This window comes from Chanodichthys erythropterus, chromosome 22 (genome assembly GCF_024489055.1).
Source record: "Chanodichthys erythropterus isolate Z2021 chromosome 22, ASM2448905v1, whole genome shotgun sequence".
In the NCBI taxonomy this organism is placed as follows: domain Eukaryota; kingdom Metazoa; phylum Chordata; class Actinopteri; order Cypriniformes; family Xenocyprididae; genus Chanodichthys; species Chanodichthys erythropterus.
In genome coordinates, this window is record NC_090242.1 from 22,129,341 (window position 1) to 22,155,233 (window position 25,893).

Consider the following 25,893-nt stretch of genomic DNA (forward strand, 5'->3'; position numbering starts at 1 on the left):
CTTGACGTGAACACTAGCGATTTCAAACTGCATTTTAAAACTTGTCTTTAGATCACTGCAGTTTTAAAGGGTCATGAAACCCCCCTCTTTCAGCTCAAGTCTAGCTCACAATCTTTTTGAAAAATGCAACTTAAATGGGCGTGGTGGCTGTGAGAAGAGGGGAGGGGAGAGGAGAGGGGGGAAACTCTCATCGCCAGTAGCCCATGCATATCGACTGTCACTAAAAATCAGTGGTAAAACATGAGGAAATACTACATTTAAAAAAAAAAAAAAAAGTAAAGTTAAAATCTAATGAAATACACTGACACTTTATTTTTGTCTTTTCAAGAGTTACTGAATGCCCTGCTACATATATCCTACAGTAATCGTAATTCTATTTAAAACATATTAATGTACATGTGTAATTACAGTCATTATAAAATATATAGTTGTTTATATAAACACTATACATGCATATATTTGAAAAAAATAAAATAAATAACGCTTAAAAAAAAACCTTGCGTACATAGCATAGATCTACGTGCCGAACCTGCAACACGCTCAGTCAGTCAGGCTGCGTGTCGACTGGAGCAGAGCAAGCGACCAGTCACATTTAACTTACGCGCGGCTCAACTTCCATAGGAATGAACCGAAAACACTCGCGCTTACCCGCTCGCTCCGCGCCAACGGACACGCACCGTCAGTCAGTATGGCGTTTAAATAGAGTCAAAAGTCGCGCGCACAAAAACCACGAGCACGCGAATAAAGCCAAGCGCGCAAAACAGACCCACGAGAGGAAAATAACAACGCGAGAGCGCATCTGTGCACCCGCGAGCGCGCATTTGTACACCGCGAGCGCGCAGAACAGTATTTGGGAGCGGAAATGAATACTGGCGCAAGCCCCTGCTGCCTAGCGCGCACAACTGCACATGAGCTCTCGCGCGACTACTCAACACTCGCTCGCTCCTCGAGTTGACTTTTGACACTTTGAGGGCGGGGCAATGACTTTTGTCTTCCCACCTGTGATTGGTCATTTGTAAAACCCAATCAACTACAATTTGCCGCCTCCCCTCCCCCCTTACAGCATTTTCGTCCAAGAATCCCCAAGAATGTCGGAGAAAAATGAGGTAAAACACAATGGCAAGCATTATTGTCCTTAATACCATAAATTGGGAATGGCCTACTTTGCAGAGCCTATTTGACAACAGCAGTAATATAAAATAAATGTATTTAATTGTTATGAAAATATTCTGCATACGTCTATTTTGGTTCTAAGTGATCAGTTCCATCATGTTCTTGGCTTTTCTTTTCTGTATAGTCAGCTCATAATTACGAAAGACTGATTATACACATATCTGTAAACTGTTATTAGGAAGAATTGCAGGAGGCAGCAAGAAAGGTCGTCTCACTGCTGCAAAGTGCCCTTTCCCGGCCTGCAACAAGAGACCGTGAGGATTGTTCTCATCCTTACCTATACTTACACTGATCTGCTTTTCTAAAAGATTGACAATTACATAATTTTGCACATTGATCATACAATGCATGATATTAAAGCAGCAATGTTATCACGATTTAATATAAAAGTAGTAGGGTAAGTGTAAACCTACATTTAAGTGTAAATGTGTAAGTGTAAAACTACATGTGCTTTTCGGAGATATTGGCATAAGGTAAACAATAGGTTAACATGTTTTCCTCTCAATTAATATATACTGTAGTAATGGCTTGATGACATGCATGTTTAAATGAATAATGTTAAAAGTCTCATGGGTAGACTTAGTACATATTTTGCTCATTTTATAACTGATTTAAAAATATAAAAATTGAGTTGCCTAAATAATGTATATACTGTATTATATTATTATTAACTGAGGGGTACAAATTTAAAAAGTCATTTTATGAGTCAAATATATCTGATTTGTAACATTTCTTTCCTAAAGTGGTAACATTTTTAGAAATGTGTTGCTTTGGTGTGTTTGAAAAAGGTTCTGCAGATTCTACAAACCACACTAGACAAGAAGTTCCACAGCAAAATACCTTGGAGCAGAACATGAAAAGGTTTGTCATATTGTTTTTATGGTCATTTTAACAATAAATTGTTGAATGTAGTGTTTAACATTGTTTTGTAAAATACATTTACGGTTTATGTTTTTTGTTTTGTTTTGCAGATCCTTCCCAGGACTGTTTGGAAAAACATTTGGGGAAAAAGTGACCAGGAAAAGAGGAACACACTCTAGCTTTACTGACATGAAAAGAAAACTACATACTGTAAAGTGTTTTGAAGTACAGTTCTACCTGGTAAACAAACACATGGAGAAGACACCAAAAGCTTCAGATGAGCTGACACTTCTACAAGCAGGGATGGGTCGGAGAACTATTACTGTCAAAGATGATTCTGACCATTCATGGGTAAGTTGTAGTTGAAAACTTCACTTGCACTTCGATGTTCATGTCAGACTTATGACTTGCATTATGTTTTTTATGTAAGTGCACCACCTAAATTCCTTTGCAGCTGTGCTCTGTTCATTTTGATGCCGGGGGCATTGCAGATATAATTATTGATCGCTAGACTAATATAACTTACCATATGTTATTAAAGAATTAAAAAAACGTATTTTTGTCAAAGTACTTACATTATATAAATTATGTACAGCTCTCCAGAAAACTCGAGGAGACATACCCTAAAATGACTGATTTGAATGGGGCATGGATGTTGTATAAGGCTGTTGGTAAGACTTTGAAACTTTCTATACATACTATCTCATGTGACCTCATGGCAAAGTGACTTTAAATATTATGTCCCTCCTTATAGGTGGATCTGGACAAAGAAAACTGTGTATTGTACCCCCTGAGGCAGAAGGTTATACAGGCGCTTACCTCAGTTCGGTTGCTCGTGGCAAGTCAGCACTATACATTGTGCCAGTGCAAGGAACACTTGATATGTCACCTCTTCCTTATTCTTCAAAGGAGTTTGAAAAAATGCCCAAAACAACATGTCGTAACTGTTACGAAAACATGCCAGTCCAGTTTTTAGCCGCACATGTGGCATCTTGTAAGACAGTGACACTCTCTGATGAAGAGGTGAGAAATATTTCTTTCATATTAAAACAATTAATTAATTGCATATTTGTTGCCCCATGGCTAATAAAGTTATTTATTTATTTATTTAGTTTTTTTTGGGTCTTTTGCAGACGACTTCTACATTTTCTACAGATGACAGTCCTGCCATGGACATAACTATGCAAAATTCCCCAGATAACACTTCCTCTATTGAAACATCTGTAACGGTAAATGTGTTTGTTTGATGCAGCAAATATAAAGTCTGTATGTCCTAAAAAGAAGTCATGTCACAGGTACTGTTATTCATCCAGTTCATACTTTAATATGTTTTTATTTTACATTTTAAGGACACCAACAATTTAAACCTTACTTCATGTGCCAAGGGTTCTGAGACAGTAAGAATAACTAATTCATTCCACTTGAATAATAGTAATAAAAATAATGATAATAATAATGTGTTTTATTACTACATACTACTTTAGACTGCCTGTCCCATTTAAGCTAGCAGTTGTACCCCAGTGACACTGTAGAATTCCACGCAAGCTACTGTGGTGAAAGGTATTTCATTTTTTCATTAATTATTTTTTAAGCTAGATTTCCAATAAAGGTTTTAACATGTTATGATAGTAACTGCACCTCTGCTTACAGAGTATTACTGTATATTTATTCCCACAGAGTTTTTGATGAAACAGAGGCCTTTGACACAGATAGAACTGAGATATGCCCAAAACGATTAAGGACACAGCAAGAGATTAAAAGGTACCTCAAACCCCAAATAGTTCATCAGAAGTTAACTGTTTTACATTAATAATGTGAAACATTCCAATTTCATGCTTTTTTTCTCTGCTCCCAATATTATTAGCATTGCTGATGTCATCAAAAGCCTTACTGAAAGGGTGGACGAAAGCAGCACCTTCAGCATTTGTGTTACCAGGGAACAGATGGTTGAAAGAGGCATTAAACAGTGGCAGCGGCAGAAAAAGTCTTCCCCTAAAAATGCCCTTAGAGTTACCTTTATTGGAGAGGCTGGCATTGACAATGGGGCGCTGAAGACAGAATTTTTAACTGGTTAGTTTTACAGTAATATAATTTATGGTTGATATCTATGAATTTATTGTTCTCTTTTTTCTTTTCTGAAAAGAAATGATGTCAGGAATAGAGAAGCGTTTTTTTGAGGGTGGGGATGGTGGCAAAAACCCCAAGTACTCAATTACAGACTTGGACAAACATAACTTCAAGTAGGTTATTTAAATTTCACACTTATTTGCCAATGTTAGTTTTTTACGATTATTGTTGACATGACAAACCATTTTATGTAGGGTTATTGGAGAGATATTTGCTGTCAGCATCGCACAGGGAGGACCACCACCAAACTTCTTTTCGCAGTGGTGTTACAAGTATATATCTACTGGAGAAGTGGATCAGGAAGCAATAACTGAAAGAGACATTACTGACCCTGAAGTCTTGGAACTAATTAAAGAGGTAAATCATTTAAGTATGGAAAATGGCTTTTAAAGTTAAATTATTTGTTAAATTGTTAAGGTAGTGGAATTTTTTTTGCCTATAAGGATTAAAAATTAAAATACTTTTTGTGTTTTTTTTCAAAGATTAAGGCAGCTGACAACACATCTGTCATGGAGTTCACAGACAGAATTTTGTCATGTGGTTATACAGGGGCAGTGTCTTTTGAAAAAAAAGAAGAGATTGTGCGGTATATGACATTTTATTGTAGGTTATTGGTCTTGATTTTTAATTCAGATACTCATTTTTTTCTTCAATTATCTTTGTATTATAGCTCTGTGGTTCTACACTCTACAGTGAGGTTACTTCCCATGCTACAACAAATTGCCTCTGGATTGAAACTGTATGACCTCCTTAGCTTGGTACAAGAAGAAACTGACATTTGCAGGCAGCTGTTTGTTCCAGGATCTTTTTGCAAGGTAAATATAAATACCACCCAATAGATAACTTGCTGAATCAGTAAATGTTTTTAAATATAATTGTCTAACTTTCTTCATTTTGTAAATTTAAGGTGGATGCTGATTTTCTGATGAAATCACTATCACCTTCATTTAGTGAGACGGGTACAATGAGGCGTGCAAGGGAGTCCAAAGTAGTCAACTTTCTGCAGGACTATTTACAGGACATGGAGGATGAAGGTGACTAATTTATACAAATTATTAATGTTTTCACATTACAGTTAAAACTGTTCTCATTACATTGTTATGGTTATGATTTTTTTCTTGAAACTGGATTTAAAAAGATTTGTTTTTTAACTAAAGCCAATTTGTCAAAAGTTGTAGTGCTAAAACTTATTCCATTGTAATATTTTTAACTGCAATTTACTGTAAGGTAAAATCTCTCAACTGATTTTTAATCACTTTCTCAGGAGAGAGCAAAGACGACAGAGACAACAGACCTGAGGAGGAGAGTATGGGTGAAGAGGACAAGGCAGAAAAACATACCAACACACACATTAATGTTAGCAAGTTTTGCCAATGGCTGACAGGACAATCTCATATTCCCTTAAGTCATGCAGACCGTGAGAACTTTAAAATTGTCATTGAATTTGACCACGACTGCAGTGTGCGCTATGGTACACACACAATCTGTTATCCTGTAGTTAATGCATGTTCCCGCTCAGTCACATTCCCAATTGCACACCTGAGTTGCACATACATGGAATTCAAAAATGTAATCTCACAGGCCATTACCCATGGCTATGAATTTGGACGCATTTAGGAAAATGCAGACTGTAAAAATGTTCAAATTGTCATGGAATTTGACCATGACTGCAATGTGCATTATTGTACACACAGTATCTGTTATCCTGTAGTTAAAGTGGTAGTTCACTCTTCAAATGAAAATATGATTATGTACTCACCCTCATGTAATTTTAAACCTTAAACCCGTTTTTGTTAATGATGGTAACCACACAGTTGGCAGCAGCCATAGTAGGAAAAACGAATGCTATGGAAGTCAATGGCTGCCACCAGTTGTGTGGTTACCATTGATAACTGAAAAGTCTAGCTTTGTGTTTAACAAAATAAAGTAACTCGTGCAGATTTAAAACTACATGAAGTTTAGTAAGTAATCACAGAATTATCATTTAATGAGTGAACTGTCACTTTAATGCATGTTCTTGCTCAGTCACGTTCCTAATTGCACACCTGAGTAGCACATATAGGGATTTCATAAATCTAATCTAAGCTCACATGATGAGTTATTGTGCAAGTTTATGAAGTGATGTTTGTGAATTCCAACACATAAGTACAAGTTGTATGCATTCAAAATGTTTTATTGTTACTGTATATGTTTACAGTGTATGCAGTACCAAAGCATAAGTGTTTTCTTCTTAAAGAATGTTCATGTACTTCAGCTTCAAATGTTTACATGCTTATTACATGTACTAGAAAATAAAAAAAGTTGCAAACTTAAAGCGTCCATGTATTCACTGAAATGTATCTTTATGTCCGTAGTCGTTTTATGTGTTCATAGCAGATTATGTAGAGCTGTTCATCATTAATGTTCAGATCCAGTGGATCAACCAAACTATGTAGTTCATTCATCATTTCTGCAGTCATAGGGCTCTCATATTCAGGTACGACAACACCGCTTTCTGATTCAAGATGATCAAAGTCAGCAGCAGTCTCCCAGTCAATGTCAGGCTCTTGTATGGCCTAGAAATTTTCAATAAGACAACAATTCAATGTACAGTCAGGTCCATAAATATTGGGACATCGACACAATTCTAACATTTTTGGCTCTATACACCACCACAATAGATTTGAAATGAAATGAACAAGATGTGCTTTAACTGTAGACTGTCAGCTTTAATTTGAGCATTTATATCCAAATCAGGTGAACAGTGTAGGAATTACAACAGTTTGCATATGTGACTCCCACTTGTTAAGGGACCAAAAGTAATGGGACAGAATAATAATTGTAATTGGGATAATGAGGGAATAACACACACCTGGCCATGGAACAGCTGAGAAGCCAATTGTCCCATTATGTCCCAATATTTATGGACCTGACTGTATTTACAATTCAATGCCATTGTAATATTTATTATAGATTATCTATATTATATATCATAATGACATTGTCTTATCAAATTATAGTCATAATATTTTGCTTCTTAAAAATAAATTTGTACTCTTACCTCAGGGTCATCAGAATCTACAGCAGTGTTAAGCATCCGTGCAATCTCCCAAATCTGTGTTGGAGACCGGTTTCTCTCAGTGCGTAGAGGATGGTGGTTCCAGCCTTCAATAAATACCTCCAAGTCTCGTTTGAGTCTTGGAAGAAATGCAAAGTGTACACAGAATATGTCATCCGTACATGAAATGTCCAGGAGGCCATCTTCTTCAAGAGAGTGTAGAAGATTGTAGTATTTTGATGACACAGAGATCCAGACGTCTCGCCATAACCGCTCTATTCTGTTGGGGGATCCAATGAGTAATCACTGTTACCATGTAGGAAAACATGACGTTTTATCAAACATGCAATAATTTTAAAACGGAACAAAACCTTATATTGCAAGTATGTGATAGAATGTGTTCTGTAATGTTACATCCAAAGTTTACACTGCTAACACTTGTTATATCATGAAAATTTAATGTTAGTAAAAGTAACTCAAACTGTTACTGTTTCTATGACTAGATAGTAGTTTTTATGTTGTGGAGGAACACTGTCCTATGGTGTCACAGTGACATTTGATAAAAACTTAATATACAATTAGCATAAGACAGATTTATCTTAATTGTTTAAGTGACAAACAACATGAGAGATTCAATGTAACACCATATGGCACATTTATGGCGCATTTGTCATATGTATAAATAAATACGGATACATCAGAATGAAATAATAAAATGTGATGAGGATACGCCTTAATACCAGGAAAACTGAGAATAAAATAAGAAGCAATACCTTTGGTTGTGGATACTTTTTCCTGAGATGAAGCTCCCCCGATTATTGCCACGGACAGTGAACATAAACCGAGCAATATCCACATTCTCCACTCCCTGGTCAGCTCTTACCCTTAAATTACAACAATAATAGTGAAATTAAAAGAAACAGTTCATACATTGGATTATGGCTCTGACAAATAAAGATTATCCTCAAGTAATAAAATAACTTTTTAAAGATAATGTATACCAAGAAAGTGGGATGGGCAAAGAATTTACCACGAGTAAACTACTAAACTAAATAAACTACTCAAGGAAACAATAGAATGCTGTTGTCCAGTAAAAGAAGGAGATGCAACAAAAAATGCCAATGTTTGTCAATGTTTTTTAAAGACATTTTGCTTTGAGGAAACTAGTTAAACTGATTATAAAGCTCTTGTACACTCTAATTTATCTAACAGCTTTTAATCATTAAAATTTTTCTCATATTATTTACACAGAGAAAAATGCAGCTTTGTAACAATTTAAAGTACATTACCTTGAGGGTAAACCATGCCGATGAGTTGCCTCCAAAAAGAATGAAAATGCTGTGGAAGCACGGTTATTTGTGGCTGCATTCAAGTACAATATCTACAAAGTAAAACATACAGTAAATCAGATTAAAATGGTAAACCATTAAAAAAATATTGTGTGTGTGTGTGTGTGCCAATTACCCATCAAATATTAGTTAAGTCATTGTGGATTTTAATTGATGACTAGTAACAAAGGTTTTAAATGTGTTTACTGACTACATAATGTTGACCAAATGTTAGCCAGTAGTTACCTTTCTGGAGAACCCATCCACTCCTCCAAATATCACAATATTGTATCTGTGAAGAAATTAAGTAATATACATTATTGATATAGTTATTAAACATGCAAATCTATTCATATGTTAAACATGACTTTAATGCAAACCTAATTAGCTTGTGATTTGTGTCCACATGTACCAGGGACAAGGGCCCTGGAACAGAGTACACTCGGCGCACAACACAGCCAAGACTTGATAACCTTGAGATAATACCCATTGAATCAACCCTATGCATAGAGGCTGCAATTCTTCTCCACTGAACTCGGTAGCCCATAGACTCCAGTCTTCCTCTGACCATCCTGTAGCCTGAATTTGGTAAAGCGTTCTTCACAGAAGCAACCAAACTGTCAAGTTCTTCATCACTGATGGAACTATACATGTCACGGACAGAAAGCTCATAGTCTCTCATGCGTCTGAAAATCGTGCTTTTTGAAACGCCCATCAATGTGGCTATGCAACTCACAGGAAGTTGAGCCTGTAGCATGTATTTTAAGCGTTGTTCCTCAACCAAAATTTTTGGTCGTCCTGTGGTGATAGCAACTTCCACTCTGACACATGGTGCTGGATGTTCCACTTGTGCCCGTATAAGCTCAAAGAGCTCTTGCAAAGCCTGGGTGATAGCAGGGGGTACTTGTATGTGACTGGACAGGGCCTCCAGAATATACAGCTCCAGATAATCTAAATCCAGTGGTGTTGTGCTGAAGGCCTGTTGCAACTTGTGTAAAAGATTTTCCAAAAAGTGGTGTCTTAGCTATTGACAGAACAAAGAATAATTAATGAGATGTTAAGATACCATGTCACTGTTGTGATAAACACACTTCAAAAGTTGAAAGGGTTACATTATCTCTACTCATCCTTTGATTCCAGGAAAGTATCAAAAATTAGATAATGAGCATCAAAGTTTGATTTTACTTACTAATTTCCCTATTTCAAACATGGTCTTAGTAGTAAATATATCAAAATTATTTTCTTAATTGTTTGCATATAGGATGATAGAAAACATCAAAACACAAAAAACTTAACTTTTTTACACTTTTTACAGGGTCACATAGACCATCAGCAGAAAAATGCTTTTAGTGATGTAACTACGTTATTAAGTTTCACTAATACCGTTTGTAATGTGTTCTAATCATTTTATAAACGGCATTACGATAATAGCAATAGGGGTCGGTGCTGTGGTTTGAATAGATCACAAAGATTGCATTTTCGCTGCTTTGTTTAGTAAATTAGCATACTAGCTTTGTTTAGTAGCTAGAAACGCTACTCAGCCATGATTTATTTACTGTATATTGTCAATGTAGGTCAAAACTAACCTTTAACATCCTACATTTATGGGTTAGCCAGCTTTATCTTAAATTAGCTTATCTTTTTTAGTCGTTAAGGTCCTATACAAACTATTCAAGATGATTTTATCTACATGCATTAGGCAGAAAACAAAATAAGTACAATACAATATCATATATTGAATATATAGCACTGGAAACACAAAGACTTTTAAAAATTAAATTACCTGCTCCGGGTCCGACATAATGGTTCCGAAAAACGTGCCTTGTCCTAGTCCTGCTACATGTTTAAACAAGAGAGAAACTGATTAAACAAATGACCAATCACAGGTGGGAAGACAAAAGTCATTGCCCCGCCCTCAAAGTGTCAAAAGTCAACTCGAGGAGCGAGCGAGCGAGTGAGTGTTGAGTAGTCGCGCGAGAGCTCATGTGCAGTTGTGCGCGCTAGGCAGCAGGGGCTTGCGCCAGTATTCATTTCCGCTCCCAAATACTGTTCTGCGCGCTCGCGGTGTACAAATGCGCGCTCGCGGGTGCACAGATGCGCTCTCGCGTTGTTATTTTCCTCTCGTGGGTCTGTTTTGCGCGCTTGGCTTTATTCTCGTGCTCGTGGTTTTCGTGCGCGCGACTTTTGACTCTATTTAAACGCCATAAGTCAGTCAGTCTCTCTCACTGTTTAGTGCCGTTAACCGTCCTCGTCATTGGAAAGATCCACGTGGTGTCATGAATAATTAAGAGAATGTCTTCTCATTGGATAAAAAACTCAGTCTCGTTAATAATTATGAAACACCGATGAGTCATCAAATCACTATCGTGGACAGGATGAAGATTTTAAACCCGGAAGACGAAAATAGCGTATAAAAACTAAAATTTAACCATTTCCCCCCCACTATTAAATCTAACAGATGCTAACATTGTCTTCAATGGTGTTCAACACACATACCTCTGTTAAAATCTCAGAAATTTTGGTTTAGGGTTTCATGACCCTTTAAAGAGAAAATAATCAATAGTAGTGTTGACTTATGAATTTGAACATGGTTTGTCTTAAAGCATATTAAAAACAGCACGTATAGACATAAACAAAAAACTTGATTTTCACCACAGGGGGACTTAAACAAGTTACTGTAACTATTTCATTGATTCTTCACACAATCTAGCATTCTTTATTTTATAAAAGTTATCAACAGTCATGATGTCATGCTTAATTTCAGTGGGTCAGTGGACATCAGGTGCTCACTTCAGCTTGTCTACCAAACCACCGCAGCATGAATCCATGTCCGATCTATGAGAGAAAATCCAAGACCCTCTTTCTGTTATTCACTTGTGTTCCCAATGGAGTCTCAGAAAATGACCAAATAAAAGGAAAAAAGAACAGGGCTCGGCTTTGTTACGTAACCAGTAAGGACACTGGCAAAACATGGAGTTGTATTACTGACTTGAAAGATGTGATCAGTGAAAAGGAGAAAAACTGGGCCACCTTTGCTGTTGGACCAGGACATGGTGTTCAAATGAAGAGTGGAAGACTGATTATCCCAGCATGCGCATATTATTTTAAATCCAAATGTAATACACCCACATCACATGTATTCGCATTCTACAGTGATGATAAAGGAAACACTTGGCATGTAGGAGAACATATGGATGGTGAGTCTAATGAGTGTCAGATGGCTGAGATCTTAGACGACGAAGGTAACAGTACACTGTACTGCAATGCTCGAAGTACATCTGGCTATAGAGTCGAGGCTCTAAGCAGGAGTGGTGGAAAAGATTTTGACAAACCTTTATCTGCTAAAGAGCTGATAGAGACTGGAGGTGGCTGCCAAGGAAGTGTGCTGAGTATTCTGTCCCCTGATCAGAGTACATGGCTGATCTATTCTCACCCATCTGATAAAGAGAAGAGAAAGGATCTCAGAATCTATATAAGTAAATCACAGAAGGATCCCATGCACTGGAAAATCATACAATGCATCAGTGATGGTCCAAGTGGATACTCAGATCTGGCAGTGTGTGAAGATAGAAAGTACATTGCCTGTCTCTTTGAATGTGGACAGAAAAGAGAAATTGAAACAATAGCCTTCAAGCTTTTCGATATCAGCAACGCTTTCAATATTCAATAGGTGGATTCTCCACAGCAACATTCAAGTTCACGTTGCAAAAATTGGTGTCTTTTGATGTCATTTTTGATTGTTTGTTATAGTTAATTTGCTTAATTAAAATGTTAAAAATCAAGTTGGAAATACATCAATATAATAATTCAAATAACCAACCAAGCAATATGCTTTCATTATTATAACTGTATTATAACCTTTTTAAATCCTATATTTCATTCACCTGAATTTCATTCATTATTCAATAAGCAGGAAACAGGAAACATATTTTCATTAGTTTAGCTATATTTTATTTGTAATTTCATAACATTACATGAACATAAAATAAAGACATTCTTTGAATGATGTTGAAAATGTTGTTTTTTATATGGAAAACTCTTACACCAATGTGACGCCTACACTGGACATGTCATTCCGAATCCATTAAGAGTCACACTACACTGTTCATTCTATTTATTTCCATTCATGCACATGCAAATGCGTCAGACCACAAACACAAGCTCATACAAAAAGTTTCACCAAAGCCACTTGAAGGCAAGCCTGCAACCTTAGCCAATAAAGTGTAACACCTGCTAAGATCTTGTCAATGACAAGAGCTGTTTTTTTATGGAGAGCAATGGAGGAGAGGCTTCATTACGCTGAATAAACTGCTTTAGTAAGGAAATAGCTTATCATTTAATGAATTGACAGTCCATTGGCTAATCTTTAACATGTTTGCTCTTAAACATTAATTTTGGATTGATCTATTTTCACAAAAAAAAAAAAAAAAAAGCTGTTTTATAAGAGAAGTCACTGAATTTTGCACGACGTATGATTCAGTTTACGGCACTTCTCATTCATTAATTCAAACGGTTACTGACTGTTGCACATGAAATGCAATGCAAGGCTGTAATGTCATTGGTTATCAAGGCACGCATGATTCAAGATTAGCCGTTATGCTTTTTCCAGTGGTAGAGCCACAGACTCTTGTATCTCCCAATAATGAGACAATATCTGGTTTCACATTCCACTGCATTCCAAAGTTCAAGTTTGGTGAACTTACTGAGGTAAACGCTGCACAATGGTATCACTTTTTTTGCAATGTTGGTGTTGGAGATCAGCCATGCTCCATCACCACCCAAGTTTGAATGGTGAAAGGGTTCTCTGTTTGTATCCCATCATGCCACTTATGAATTGGTGTTAGGTCAGGGCCAGATTTATGCATAGGCATACTAGCCACATGTCTAGGCTCATGTTGAGTGGGAGTGAGTGGAGTGGGGTGGGGTGGCGTGGGGGGCAGTAAAGATAAGAGCCTAGTGTTTTGATAAATTTGTGTAGAGGTGTGGTCAACATTAGGAGTGGAGACCATAAATCATTTTTGACATGAGAGATAATATTAGTGACCTAAGTTAGCCCAGTGTTTAGTTCATGCACGTAACATGCATTTGTAAGTTTGGACTTTTAATTTGCCTATTCTTCTCTTATTATTCTAGCTACAAATGTCAGCAGCTCATTATACAAATTAGAATGAAAACTGAAGTCCTCAACTCCTTGTGCAGTAATACAAGATATTCTCATCTGTCAATGTTTTGCCAAACAAATCCGGTAAACATTATGGATCCGTGTGAGTTCAAATCACCATGGATGGGTGGTAACTTGCAAGATCATCAGATTTTTGGACAATAACCATATGACATGTGCTAGATGACTGAATGTAATAAAGAATGTAATATATGTAGTTATATAATACAAAAAAGAAGACACTATTTTTTATCCAACACAAGCCCTTTAAGATTGTGTCAAAGAACTAATGCAATCTCTCTTTTGCATTTGTCTTTTCCCTACGATTTACAGAAATAAAACAACTCTTACATCAAATTTCAACAAAGTATTTCTCAAAAGACTAATGCCCTTATTTCAAAAAGCAAGAACATCACACCCTTAAGAGAGAGAAAAATCATGTGTTGAGTGTGTTTTTTTTAACACCCTAAATATCTTCCTGGGTTTCAAAGAAACTTTGCACCTTTCTCAGCACTGAAAGGTGAAGAAACTCCTATGAAGTTAAAAAGATTAAGCAAAAGATAAGTTGAGAAGAAAAATATAAGAATATACTTTAACAAAAATGGTACTTTTCTAGTTTTTTCATGTTTGTGGTTGTCTCTGAATCATCCACACTTGTCTCAGTGTGGTGAGATATATATAAAGAAAGAAAAAAAAACTATGAAAAACAAAAAAATAATAATTTTGTGCAATGGAAAGGTTCTGTGGATGCTTCTTCTTGGAATTGTAGATGCCAGATTTCTTTATTTTTAATTGTGAAGGTAGTCTTATAAATAATATATGACCACATGTTGACTGCTACTTATCATCCTGCTGTTTAATGTTTAACCTTAATGTTTAATGTTTAGCTTCTGCGATTTACTGTGCTGATATAGGATATTATAAATACAGGATGTTCAGCATGTTTTGGTTAGACCTGATGAGAGGCTCCTGTAGTGTCTGTGGTGACAAACCTGCTGTGAGAATCATTTGCTGCTGCAGGAAAGATCATTTCTGTGAGTATTGCTTCTTTTAGTCTAATGCAAGGGGGGATCCGCACAGGCCATTAGGCTCAGGAATTTTTTATTTATTTACAGTGGCATGAAAAAGTATGTGAACCACTTGCAGAATCTGTGAAAATGTGAATAATTTTAATTAAATAAGTGAGATCATACAAAATGCATGTTATTTTTTATTTAGTACTGAGTAAGATATTTTACTTAAAAGATGTTTACGTTTAGTTCACGAGACAAAACAATAGCTGAATTTATTAATATAACCCCATTCAAAAGTTTGGGAACCATTGAATCTCAATACTGTGTGTGGTTACCTGATGATCCACGACTGCTTTTTTGTTTTGTGATGGTTGTTCGTGAGTCTCTTGTTTGTCCTGAGCAGTTAAACTGAACTCTGTTCTTCAGAAAAATCCTCCAGGTCCTGCAGATTCTTCAGTTTTCAAGGATTTTTTGCATATTTTAACCCTTTCCAGCAGTGACTGTATGATTTTGAGATCCGTCTTTTCACACTGAGGACAACTGAGGGACTCAAACTCAACTGTTAAAAAAGGTTCAAACATTCACTGATGCTCCAGAAGGAAACACGATGCATTAAGAGCTGGGGGGTGAAAACTTTTGAATTCAAATATCAAGGTAAATTGTACTTAATGTTTCTTCCAGGAAACATGCAAGTATCTTCTGTTGCTTCCGAAGGGTACTAAATGAAAAACAATGATATTTAAACAAAATAAGAAAAATTGTGACGCCTTCATCCTGTTCAAAAGTTTTCACCCCCCAGCTCTTAATGCATTGTGTTTTGGAGGATTTTTCTGAAGAACAGCTCAGTTTAACTGCTCAGAACAAACAAGAGACTCATGAACAACCATCACAAAACATAAAAACAGTCGTGGATCATCAGGTAACCACACACAGTATTGAGAATCAATGGTTCACAAACTTTTGAATGGGGTTATTTTAATAAATTCAGCTATTGTTTTGTCTTGTGAATTAAATGTAAACATCTTTTATGTAAAATATCTTAGTACTAAATAAAAAATAACATGCATTTGGTATGATCTCACTTATTTTATTAAAATTATTCTCATTTTCACAGATTCTGCAAGTGGTTCACATACTTTTTCATGCCACTGTATATCTACAGAAGTTGTTATTAAGAATTACCAGAGGTTTAGATGTTGATGATTTGTTGAAAATAATAGTTTGATGTCACCGTGATCGAGGTCAGTGCTTACTTCAGTTAGGAAGTTTTACTCAATAATGTTAACATGCTTCATGCCGCAATGCATTCTGGGTGCCTCATACAAAACTCATCCATGGCTCCCAGAATGCATTGTGGGATGAAGCATGTCACCATTGTTGAGATTAATACATGATGATTATATTCTTATCATCAAGCAGCTGATCATATTTTCTCTCTCCATAACAAACAGCTACCAGTCAGAGAAACACTAAAGTCAAGAGTAAAAATACACAACTAAAGCAAACACTGACCTTGATAATGGTGACATAAAACCAAACTATTATTTTCAACAAATCATCAATATTAACCCATATAGGTTGTACTATGTTAAACAAAAATTATGTCATTTACTGTATTTTAAGAATATAAATTATTTTATTTAAAATAAAAAAAAAATGAATTGGCATCAATGATTTGCAGGTGAAGTGCAAAAACCTTCTTATGTAACTTTTGTCTATACAGTGATTAGATTTATTGTTTAGTTTTGGACGTGAAACAAAGTGTTTAATGTGCGATTCCTGTACTTTTTCCTACCTGTGAAGGCTTTCATTTGGACTGAGTCTCCCTTGACTGTTTTTATTATTGAGTGTTGTGCATTTTGGAAGGAGTAAGGGGAGTGTGGCAGCAGAAGTTGCGCAACAAGAATAAATAATTTATTATGTTTTTATGGGTCAGTAATGAGAGAGGTTGTATAATCCCTTATTATAGACCTACCATTCATCAGATGACAGAATGTTGTAAATCTCAGTGAAGGTATAAGTCTAAATTTGATTATGTCAAGTTGCAACCTAAAATACTTAGAACTTTTTCATATCAAGATACACTCCATACCTCATAATGACGAATCAAAAACCAGAATCGTGACATACTTGCAAATTAAAAAAAAAAAAAAAAAAAAAAAATGCTAAGACAATTATTCAACTATTCAAACCCTTATATGTTTTGTTACTGATGTTAATGCTGTTTATTCTATTTTTAGAGCTCAAATTAAACAATGGGTAACAAGACACCATCAAGCAGCAATTCAAAACATGGTCTTAAAAACATAAACACAACAACAATATACAAACAGGAAGAGCCTCAAAGCTGGTGTTGCTGTTGTAAAAAACAAGTGTCATACAGAATTCCAGCTCTTGTGTATCTGAGTGACGATCAAACCTTCCTTGCCTTTGCCGAAAAGAGAAAAACATTAAGTGACACAAGTGCAGAAGTGCTTGTGATGAGAAGAGGAACATGGAATGATGGCAAGAAGATTAAAGAAGTTGAGGTACAAAATAATTTTTTAACAAATTAATTATTTCATAGATGCTTTATGCATGAACATAGTCATGATGCTTTGTATTTCAGTGGGTCAGTGGACATCAGGTGCTCACTTCAGCATGTTTACCAAACCACCGCAGCATGAATCCATGTCCCGTCTATGAGAGAGATTCCAAGACCCTCTTTCTGTTTTTTGTCTGTGTTCCCAATGGGGTCTCTGAATACGAACAAATACGGACAAATAAGTGCCAAGGACGGCTTTGTTATGTGACCAGTAAGGATGCTGGCAAAACCTGGAGCCACACTACAGATTTGACAGCAGATGTGATCGGTGAGCAGGTGAAAGACTGGGCCCCCCTTGCTGTTGGACCAGGACATGGTCTTCAATTGAAGAGCGGGAGACTGATAATTCCGGCCTATGCGTATCGATACACTGGCAAACCTGATTGCACATCATGTTGCTGCTTATCATTTCGCTGTTTCACACCTTATGCTTTAGCATTCTACAGCGATGATAAAGGAAGCACGTGGAAAGCAGGAAAACAAATGGATGTTGAGTCATGTGAGTGTCAGATGGCTGAGATCATCGATGACAAAGGTACGAGTACTCTGTACTGCAATGCCCGAACCCGCCTTGGCTATAGAACGGAGGCGCTAAGCTCCAAACCTGGAGAGGATTTTGACAATGTTTTAACCCCAAATAAGCTAATAGAGACTGACCAAGGATGCCAAGGCAGTGTGTTGAGTTTTGTTGAACAGAGTAGTCCTCTAAAGACATGGCTGCTCTACTCTCATCCATCCGATCCAAAAAAGAGAGTGAATCTAGGTCTGTACTTGAATAAATCCCCATTGGATTCCTCAGGGTGGTCTGATGAACCTTTACTTATATTACATCATGGTCCCAGTGCATATTCAGATCTGGTAGAGTATGAGCCTGGACACTTTGCTTGTCTCTTAGAGTGCGGGAAGGAACATGAGAATGAAGAAATAGCCTTTTTGCTGTTCGAACTCCCTGAGAAAAAAATGTAAATGTGTAAATTTAGAATTAGTTGAATGCTGAGTAAAGAGTCAAGTCCCTTCAAATGAATTATGGATCTAATATAACCTCTCTTCTTCTTCTTCTTTTTTTCCCCATTTATAACATTACATACTTTGTAGAGCTATTACAAAATATTTTATTATAAGATTAATTTCTTTCATTTGTGATGCAATGATATCCAGGCAGACAAGCAATGATTATGTATGAGATCAAATTTGAATAAAGAATAACAAATTAATTAAGTAAAAATTAGAAAGACAAATTATAAAGGAAATTTTAATAGCAAATAGGTTTAAACAAAAATAAGATTTAACTTATTCAATAGTTTATAATGAACTTTAAAAATTTGTATCTAACAGATGAAGAATGTGAAGATCGTAGTAAAGAGAAAGAAGGACCCAAAAGTAGTAAGATATTTGAAGAATGAAAGGAGAGGTAGAAAAGAAGAAGAAGCGGAAGTGAAAGAATATATATGCAGGGAACTTACGTCCTCCTAAACTCCACCAATTTGATTAAAAACGTAAAAAAATAATAATAATAATAATAATAATGAAAATACCAGTATCTGTGTAATTTGTTAATCCATAACATTATGTAAATCTTTTAAACAGTTTTTTTTTTTTTTTTCTTGGTTTGTTGTTGCAAACTGCTTCTGCTAATACTGATCTGGAAACTTAAATCTACATAATGGTCACTGTCAGCAACTGTATTGTATTGTGTATAATTCTTGAACAGATCTTTTACAGGCTGAACTCATATAATAGACAATTTAACGCATTTATTTCATGTTTTATCTCTGATTAAAGCTAAATGCAACTGCTTTTGATACAATTGTGTCAGAGATATTAGAATAAACATTAAAATGTGTATATGAACATGGTGTTTCCTCATTTTTAAACTTTATAAATGATAATGAATATACACATATATGGTTCTCTTCTGCTTTTGCATACTTGACAAAAAAAATCCATTGCAACACAACAACAAACACAGTCCACAACATCAAAACAGTCAGACTGGACAAACACTGAAACAACATTAGATAATATGAACACTGAAATCCTCTGAGGTCATTTTCAATCTGACACCAAGATGACACCAGCTGTGTTTTATGAAACAGAATAAAGTGTTCCAGAGAGTTGCGTAATAATATAGTTTAATGACTTCTGCAGTAGCAAAGAAAGCTGAAACAACATCAGCTGATGATTTTTAACTATTGGTGGTTCATTGATTTCATTTGAACACAACAAATGTGTTTTGTCATTTAAAGTACAATCCCTGTTTTACTGCAACATGGAAACCACGCTGTATTTCAGTAATCAGTTATAAAATTGAAGATGAAAACATAAACAGAAAATAATAAACTACAATGACAAACACATATGAGCAATCAGCGTATGAATCTCAACAATGGTGACAACAAAATATCCAGACAATCAGATCAAATCTCGACATCACAAAGCTACTAAAAGACAGAACAAAAAAACACAGCAAACAATAGGACAATTCAGCTGCATAATTTATTCATGTTGTGATGCATCCTTAAGTCTCAATGTTATTGTTTACACTGTCAACAAGGATATGCAGAGCGAACGTGGGCAGCCACTGCATCGAAAGTCTGTTTTGGCTGGTGTAGTGTAAACGATAGGCGTAACCATAGCAAAACTTTTTTTCAAATGAAAACACACTAGTGTAAACAGGGCCTAAGTGTGTCTGTAAAATGTCTGAATATAACAAAAGGGGAACTGAAAGTAGAGAGTTTTCTAATTTCATAAGCTCATGAAGTAAAGTAATAATGCTTTTACCTAGTAACAGAAGGGTTTGCTGAATTATACATAAGAAGAACCAATCTCATTGCAGAAAAATGATGCAATGCAATGCAATTACTAACGAGATTTACTTTATTTCTGACATATATCTACAAAAGTTGTTATTGAGAGTTACCAGAGGTTTATATGTTGATGATTTGTTGAAAATAAGTTTGGTTTGATGTCACCATGATCAAGGTCAGTGCTTACTTCAGTTAGGCAGTTTGACTCTTGATTGTTTTAGTGTTAGTGTTTTTCTGGCTGCTCTAGCTGTTTGTTATGGCAATAAAAACAAGAGACAATGTGGTCAGCTGTTAGATGATAAGAATATAATCATCATTTAGTGGCTTAATTCAATGATCTAATGACTGAGCATTTTATGATCAAAATGTGATTAACTTTGTGCTGGATCTCTTCTAGAATAACAACAATAAAACCATTTTAATCAGAAAATCAAGAATCAGACATCAAGAATCAGCATATGAATCTCAACAATGGTGATATGCTTCATGCCGTGATGCATTCTGGGAGCCATGGATGAGTTTTGTATGAGGCACCAAGAATGCACTGCAGCATGAAGCATGTCACCATTGTTGAGATTCATACGCTGATTCTTAATGTTTGTTTGTGAATAAATCTTGCAGGTGTTTAGCGTACATTGTATTTTTTAGGTTTATTATTTTGATCTGATTTATTCTACTGTTTTGTTATTCTAGAAAAGATCCAGCACAAAATTAATAACTTTTTTTTTTTTCATATAAAGCTCAGTCATTAGATAAGTGAATAAAGCCACAACATGGTGACAAAAATAGCCTGATCATCAAACAGCTGACAACAGCTAAAGATATTTCCTCTTGCCTTTCTTGTCAAAGCAGACAGAGAAACACTCACACTAAAAAAAAGTCAAGTCAAACTGCCTAACTGAAGTAAGCACTGACCTCGATCACAGTGACATCAAACAAAACTTATTTTCAACAAATCATCAACATCTAAACCTCTGGTAATTCTCAATAACAACTTCTGTAGCTATATGTCAGAAATAAAGTCAATCTGGTTAGTAATAAGTGAAGCTGGTAATGTGGAGATGTTTAATCAGATCTTGAGAGATTTAATGTCTTTTATTGTCAGTTGATTTCATCGAAGGCTGTGGCTGAAGTTGTAGTTCCCTTTCAATACTTCACTCGTACTGCGTATGGGGAAAAGTCTCCCTTTTTCCCCGTCACTGAAGCCTTTTTCAATAACGCAGTGTAACTGCATCGTCATTGGTTCACTCATAGACAAGTTGTTGAACCAATGACGGCGCGGCATAGCTGCGCGACCTATGGCGAGAGAGCGCGCGAACTTTCCCGCCGAAATGGGCGGGGCAAAGGGCTATATAAGCAGGCGTTTCGCCATAGGATTTCAGTCCTTTCTCCTTCAGCGACGACAACGCATCTCTTCGCTGATCTCCGTCTGAAGCCTGAAGAAGCTCGCCGCCTTCAAGAAGCTCCCGCCGCCATCTGAAGAGGCCCTGCAGCGGACCCAGCTGAACTCGCCGGTCGGAGACAGCGCCAGCGCCCTCGCTGACTGCCGCCCTGAGCGCCGTCCTCGAGACGCCCGCCTCCCGCTCCCGCTTCCGGCCGCCTTTGAGAGTTTCTCCCGCGGCTTATTGCCGCTCTAAAAGAGCGTTTCCTCAGCGGTTCTACCGCTCTAAAAGAGCTTCTGCGGCCCTCGCCGCTCTAAAAGAGCCCCCCCAATCGCCGTTATAACGGCGGCGGCGTTGCTGCAAATGCCGCGCCACTCTTGTGGCACGTGCAGAGCCCCTCTGCACGGTGACGACGGACACAGCGAGTGCGTCGCGTGCCTGGGCAAGTCCCACGCCGACGGCGTGCTCGCTGGAGCCTCATGCCCGCACTGCGAGAGCATGAGCCTCGGTTCTCTGCGCTTGCGGGTCGCCTTCTTCACTGAAGGCGATCTCGCCGCTCGCGCCCTCCCGTCTCCTACCTCCCGCGAGCCGGCCAGGAAGAGACAGCGGGGTAGAGCGACTCAGCGCCCGGAGTTGTGTGAGCTCACGCCGGCCCAGCCCCCGCGTGCCTCGCCTTCTCCCACTAGAGAACAATCTCCCGTCTTGTTCTCCCGACCAGAGCAGCGTCCCTCTGCAGATGCGAGCAACCTCGTCTCATTTGGAGGATCTGACGAAGAGCCCGACGACTCCATGTCTCTTGCAGCTTCTGAAGCGGAAGGATGGGCTGGCGAGCCGGATGAACCTGCTCCCCCGCCTCCTCTGGAGCCCATTGAACACGGCCAGGGTATGGATGCCGAGCTCTTCCGCATCCTATACAGAGCAGTGGAAGAGCTAGACCTCGACTGGGCCCCGCCGGAGGAGCCATCACGCAGCCGCCTGGATGAGTGGTTCCTGCCAGGCCGCCGCCAAGCCCCTCGCCAGCGTTCTGCTCCATTTTTTCCCGAGGTGCACGAGGAGCTTACGAAGTCGTGGCACGCTCCGTACTCTGCCCGCCTCCACACAACGCACCGTTCTGCCCTCACTGCTGTCGACGGCGCAGAAGAAAAGGGCTATGAGCACTTGCCGCCCCTAGATGAAGCGGTGGCAGCTCACCTTTGTCCTCCCGCGGCTGTGGGGTGGAAAACCAAGAGAGCCCTGCCTTCCAAGCCCTGCAGAACCACCTCTACACTGGCTGGAAGAGCCTACACCTCTGCTGGCCAAGCTGCTTCAGCGCTTCACACCATGGCGATCTTCCAGGTGTTCCAGGCCAAACTCCTCCGCTCCTTGGACGAGTCCGGCACTTATGCACCTGCCTTCAAGGATCTCCGCAGCGCCACCGATCTAGCCCTGCGGGCCACGAAGGCCACTGCCCAGGCCATCGGGCGTTCCATGGCCAGCCTGGTTGTGCTTGAGCGCCATCTTTGGCTCAACCTCACGGAAATCAAGGACCTGGATAAGACGGCCTTTCTGGACGCCCCGGTCTCCCCTTCCAGTCTTTTTGGGCCAGCGGTGGATAGTTTCACTGAGCGCTTCACAGCAGCGCAGAAGTCGTCTCAGGCCATGAGACACTTTCTGCCCAAGCGCTCCAGCTCTGCGTCTGCTCCTAGCCGCCCCAGGACTGCGCCGGCTCAGCAGACCAAGCCTGCCCCATCCACCTCTCAAGCAGCACTGCCTAAGGAGCATCGTCAGCGCCCTCGCCCTGCTAAGCGCCAATCCTCCTTCCCGAGACGCCAGGGACCCCAGCCCAAGATTGTGCTGGACCCGGTGACTCCGAAGACGTCCTGATCCAAAAGCAGGAAGGAAGAGGGTCGGGGAATGTCTCGTTACGACTGGACCACCCCAAAAGCTTCCTCGTGCAGTCTCCCCTCCGCCTCGTTTAAATCCGGGCGTGGGAGAAATGCTCTGTGTTGTAGCTGGGCCCACACTTGTTGCGCCCAAACAAAACGCCGTTTTCATGGCGAACACTATTTTACTTCCTCAAAAAGAGAGCAAATTTCCTCTTCCACCTCCTTCGGTGCACGGCCCCCTTCCCAGCGGCCTGTCACCCGACATCATTCAACCCCTTGTCACTCGGGCCGAGGCCTGGCAGGCCATCCCCGACGTGTCAAGTTGGATCCTCGGGATCATAAAGCAGGGCTACTCGCTCCAATTTGCGCGACGGCCCCCTCGCTTCGGAGGGGTGCTTCAAACCTTGGTGAACCCGGACGACGCCCCTGTCCTCCGGGCCGAGGTCATGACCTTACTGAAGATAGGGGCTATAGAAATAGTTCCCCCTTCAGAAAGCGAGTCAGGCTTTTACAGCCGTTACTTTCTGGTCCCCAAAAAGGATGGCGGCCTCAGGCCCATCCTAGATCTCAGACTTTTGAATCGCTCCCTCATGAGACGGAAGTTCAAAATGCTGACGCTGAAGCAGATCCTCGCACAGATTTGTCACGAGGACTGGTTCTGCTCGCTGGATCTGAAAGATGCATATTTTCACATCCAGATAGCCCCCCTTCACAGACGATTCTTGAGATTCGCATTCGAGGGAGTGGCATACCAATACACGGTCCTGCCCTTCGGGCTGTCTCTGGCTCCTCGCACTTTCACCAAGTGCATGAACGCGGCGCTTTCCCCTCTGAGACAGATGGGAATCCGGGTTCTGCATTATCTCGACGATTGGCTCATTTTGGCCCATTCGCGAGTCGAGCTGGAACACCACAGATCCGTGCTCCTCAGCCATCTACAATGCCTGGGTCTCAGGGTCAACCTAGCCAAGAGCTCACTGCTCCCCAGCCAACACATTTCGTTTCTGGGGACAGTTTTCGACTCAGTCCGCATGACGGCAGTAGTCTCGCCAGAGCGCGCCCTGGCGGTACAGCAGCTCGCGGCTTCCGTCAAGAACAAAGCCTATCTTCCTCTGAAGCTCTTCCAGAGGCTCTTAGGGCTGATGGCTTCCGCCTCCCCGGATCTGCAGCTCGGCCTTCTTCGGATGCGGCCGCTACAGTTCTGGCTGAAATCCCGGGTCCCCCCACATGCCTGGCGGCACGGCCGCTTATGTCTCAAGGTCAATCGGGCCTGTCTTTTAGCCCTGAAACCTTGGATGAACCCTGCTTGGTTCAGTCTTGGGGTACCCCTACAGGCGGTGTCACGAAGGACGGTGCTCTCGACGGACGCATCCAACTCAGGTTGGGGGGCTCTGTGTGAGGGCAGACCGGCCTTCGGCTTGTGGTCCCACGAGGAGAGCCATCTCCATATCAACTGCCTCGAAATGTTGGCAGTGATGAAAGCCCTGCAAGCTTTCCAGGCTCACTTGATGGGACGCCACGTCTTAGTCCAATCGGACAGCATGACTGTGGTGTCATATATAAATCACCAGGGCGGTCTTTCGTCCAGCCGCCTATGCGCTCTGGCGAAACGTCTTCTGGAGTGGGCAACACCAAAGCTTCGGTCGCTCAGGGCGACTCATATACCTGGCAAAACCAACCTGGGTGCAGATATGTTATCACGGAGCAACGTCCCCTCAGACGAGTGGATGCTCCATCCCCAGATGGTTCTCAGGATTTGGGAGCTCTTCGGGAGAGCAGAGATAGACCTCTTCGCCTCAGAAGACAACTCTCATTGCCCAACATATTTCTCAAAGGAAGTCGATGCGCTGGCCCACACCTGGCCCAGCACACTCCTTTACGCATTTCCCCCGATCGCACTGATCCCGCAGGTCATCAGGCGAGTCAGGGAAGACAGACACAGAGTCCACCTAGTGGCCCCGCTCTGGAGGAGCCAGACTTGGTCCTCAGAGCTGTTCAGGCTCTCCACGAGAGCCCCATGGCCCATTCCCCTGAGGCGGGACCTCCTCTCTCAGGCGAACAAAACAATCTGGCACCCACAGCCAGAGCTCTGGGCTCTACATCTCTGGTCCCTCGATGGGAGCCGACTAACCTTCCCAGGGACGTACTAGAGACCATATCTCAGGCGAGAGCCCCGTCCACGAGATGCCTCTACGCCCAGAAATGGTCGGTCTTTGTTGATTGGTGTTCCACACGCAACATAGACCCCGTAGAATGTGACGTATCTCCGATACTGTCCTTCTTACAGGAGCGTTTGGATCTGGGGCGCGCCCCCTCAACGCTCAAGGTATACGTAGCAGCCATCTCAGCGTTTCATGCTCCTATCGCTGGCCAGTCAGTGGGTCGAAACAGCATTGTGGTTTGTTTCCTAAGGGGTTCTAGGCTGTTAAATCCTCCTCGTCCCCTTACTGTTCCCACTTGGGACCTTTCCTTGGTCCTTAGGGCTCTCAAAGGTACCCCCTTTGAGCCGCTGAGTTCAGCTGACCTCAGGCCGTTAACCCTGAAAACCGCTCTGC

At 39.9% G+C, this 25,893-nt stretch overlaps 4 protein-coding genes across 4 annotated transcripts in view; 3 read left to right on the forward strand and 1 right to left on the reverse strand.

Annotated features, from left to right (window-relative positions):
- Nucleotides 1–12,440, forward strand: part of LOC137013147 (sialidase-3-like) — a 31,195-nt gene extending 18,755 nt beyond the window's left edge. The window contains exon 3 of the mRNA XM_067376776.1: nt 11,291–12,440. Coding sequence (XP_067232877.1) covers nt 11,291–12,196 — 906 coding nt within the window. The 3' untranslated portion in view covers nt 12,197–12,440. The remainder of the gene's footprint in view (nt 1–11,290) is intronic.
- Nucleotides 1,934–6,752, forward strand: LOC137013270 (G2/M phase-specific E3 ubiquitin-protein ligase-like). Its single transcript, XM_067376955.1, has 12 exons — nt 1,934–2,034; nt 2,145–2,385; nt 2,630–2,705; nt 2,789–2,876; nt 3,712–3,795; nt 3,899–4,104; nt 4,178–4,274; nt 4,356–4,518; nt 4,644–4,747; nt 4,832–4,976; nt 5,069–5,195; nt 5,426–6,752. Exons 1-12 carry the CDS (start codon nt 1,934–1,936, stop codon nt 5,776–5,778), a joined length of 1,785 nt encoding a protein of 594 aa, XP_067233056.1. The 3' UTR covers nt 5,779–6,752.
- On the reverse strand, nt 6,504–10,327 carry LOC137013271 (uncharacterized). Its single transcript, XM_067376956.1, has 7 exons — nt 10,310–10,327; nt 8,907–9,550; nt 8,773–8,818; nt 8,488–8,579; nt 7,972–8,082; nt 7,202–7,478; nt 6,504–6,716 (listed from the first exon to the last, which is right to left on the reverse strand). Exons 1-7 carry the CDS (start codon nt 10,325–10,327, stop codon nt 6,504–6,506), a joined length of 1,401 nt encoding a protein of 466 aa, XP_067233057.1.
- Nucleotides 12,441–14,508: 2,068 nt separating the features above from the next.
- On the forward strand, nt 14,509–19,017 carry LOC137012620 (sialidase-2-like). The gene is made up of 3 exons (XM_067375969.1): nt 14,509–14,721; nt 16,941–17,228; nt 17,309–19,017. The coding sequence occupies exons 2-3, from the start codon at nt 16,956–16,958 to the stop codon at nt 18,248–18,250; spliced, it is 1,215 nt and encodes a 404-aa protein (XP_067232070.1). The 5' UTR covers nt 14,509–14,721; nt 16,941–16,955; the 3' UTR covers nt 18,251–19,017.
- The last annotated feature ends 6,876 nt before the right edge of the window (nt 19,018–25,893 follow it).

What these genes read in the sequence shown, in the direction of transcription:
- LOC137012620 (XM_067375969.1), top strand. Translation starts at nt 16,956, where the DNA reads ATGGGTAACAAGACACCATCAAGCAGCAATTCAAAACATGGTCTTAAA. An exon ending in AGAAGATTAAAGAAGTTGAG is followed by an intron (nt 17,229 to 17,308) that starts GTACAAAATAAT and finishes TTTGTATTTCAG; the next exon opens with TGGGTCAGTGGACATCAGGT.
- LOC137013271 (XM_067376956.1), bottom strand. An exon ending in TGGATGGGTTCTCCAGAAAG is followed by an intron (nt 8,580 to 8,772) that starts GTAACTACTGGC and finishes TTTACTTTGTAG; the next exon opens with ATATTGTACTTGAATGCAGC. An exon ending in CGGCATGGTTTACCCTCAAG is followed by an intron (nt 8,083 to 8,487) that starts GTAATGTACTTT and finishes TTGTAATTTAAG; the next exon opens with GGTAAGAGCTGACCAGGGAG.
- LOC137013270 (XM_067376955.1), top strand. Translation starts at nt 1,934, where the DNA reads ATGTGTTGCTTTGGTGTGTTTGAAAAAGGTTCTGCAGATTCTACAAAC. An exon ending in TTGGAGCAGAACATGAAAAG is followed by an intron (nt 2,035 to 2,144) that starts GTTTGTCATATT and finishes TTTGTTTTGCAG; the next exon opens with ATCCTTCCCAGGACTGTTTG. An exon ending in AAAAAAGAAGAGATTGTGCG is followed by an intron (nt 4,748 to 4,831) that starts GTATATGACATT and finishes TTTGTATTATAG; the next exon opens with CTCTGTGGTTCTACACTCTA.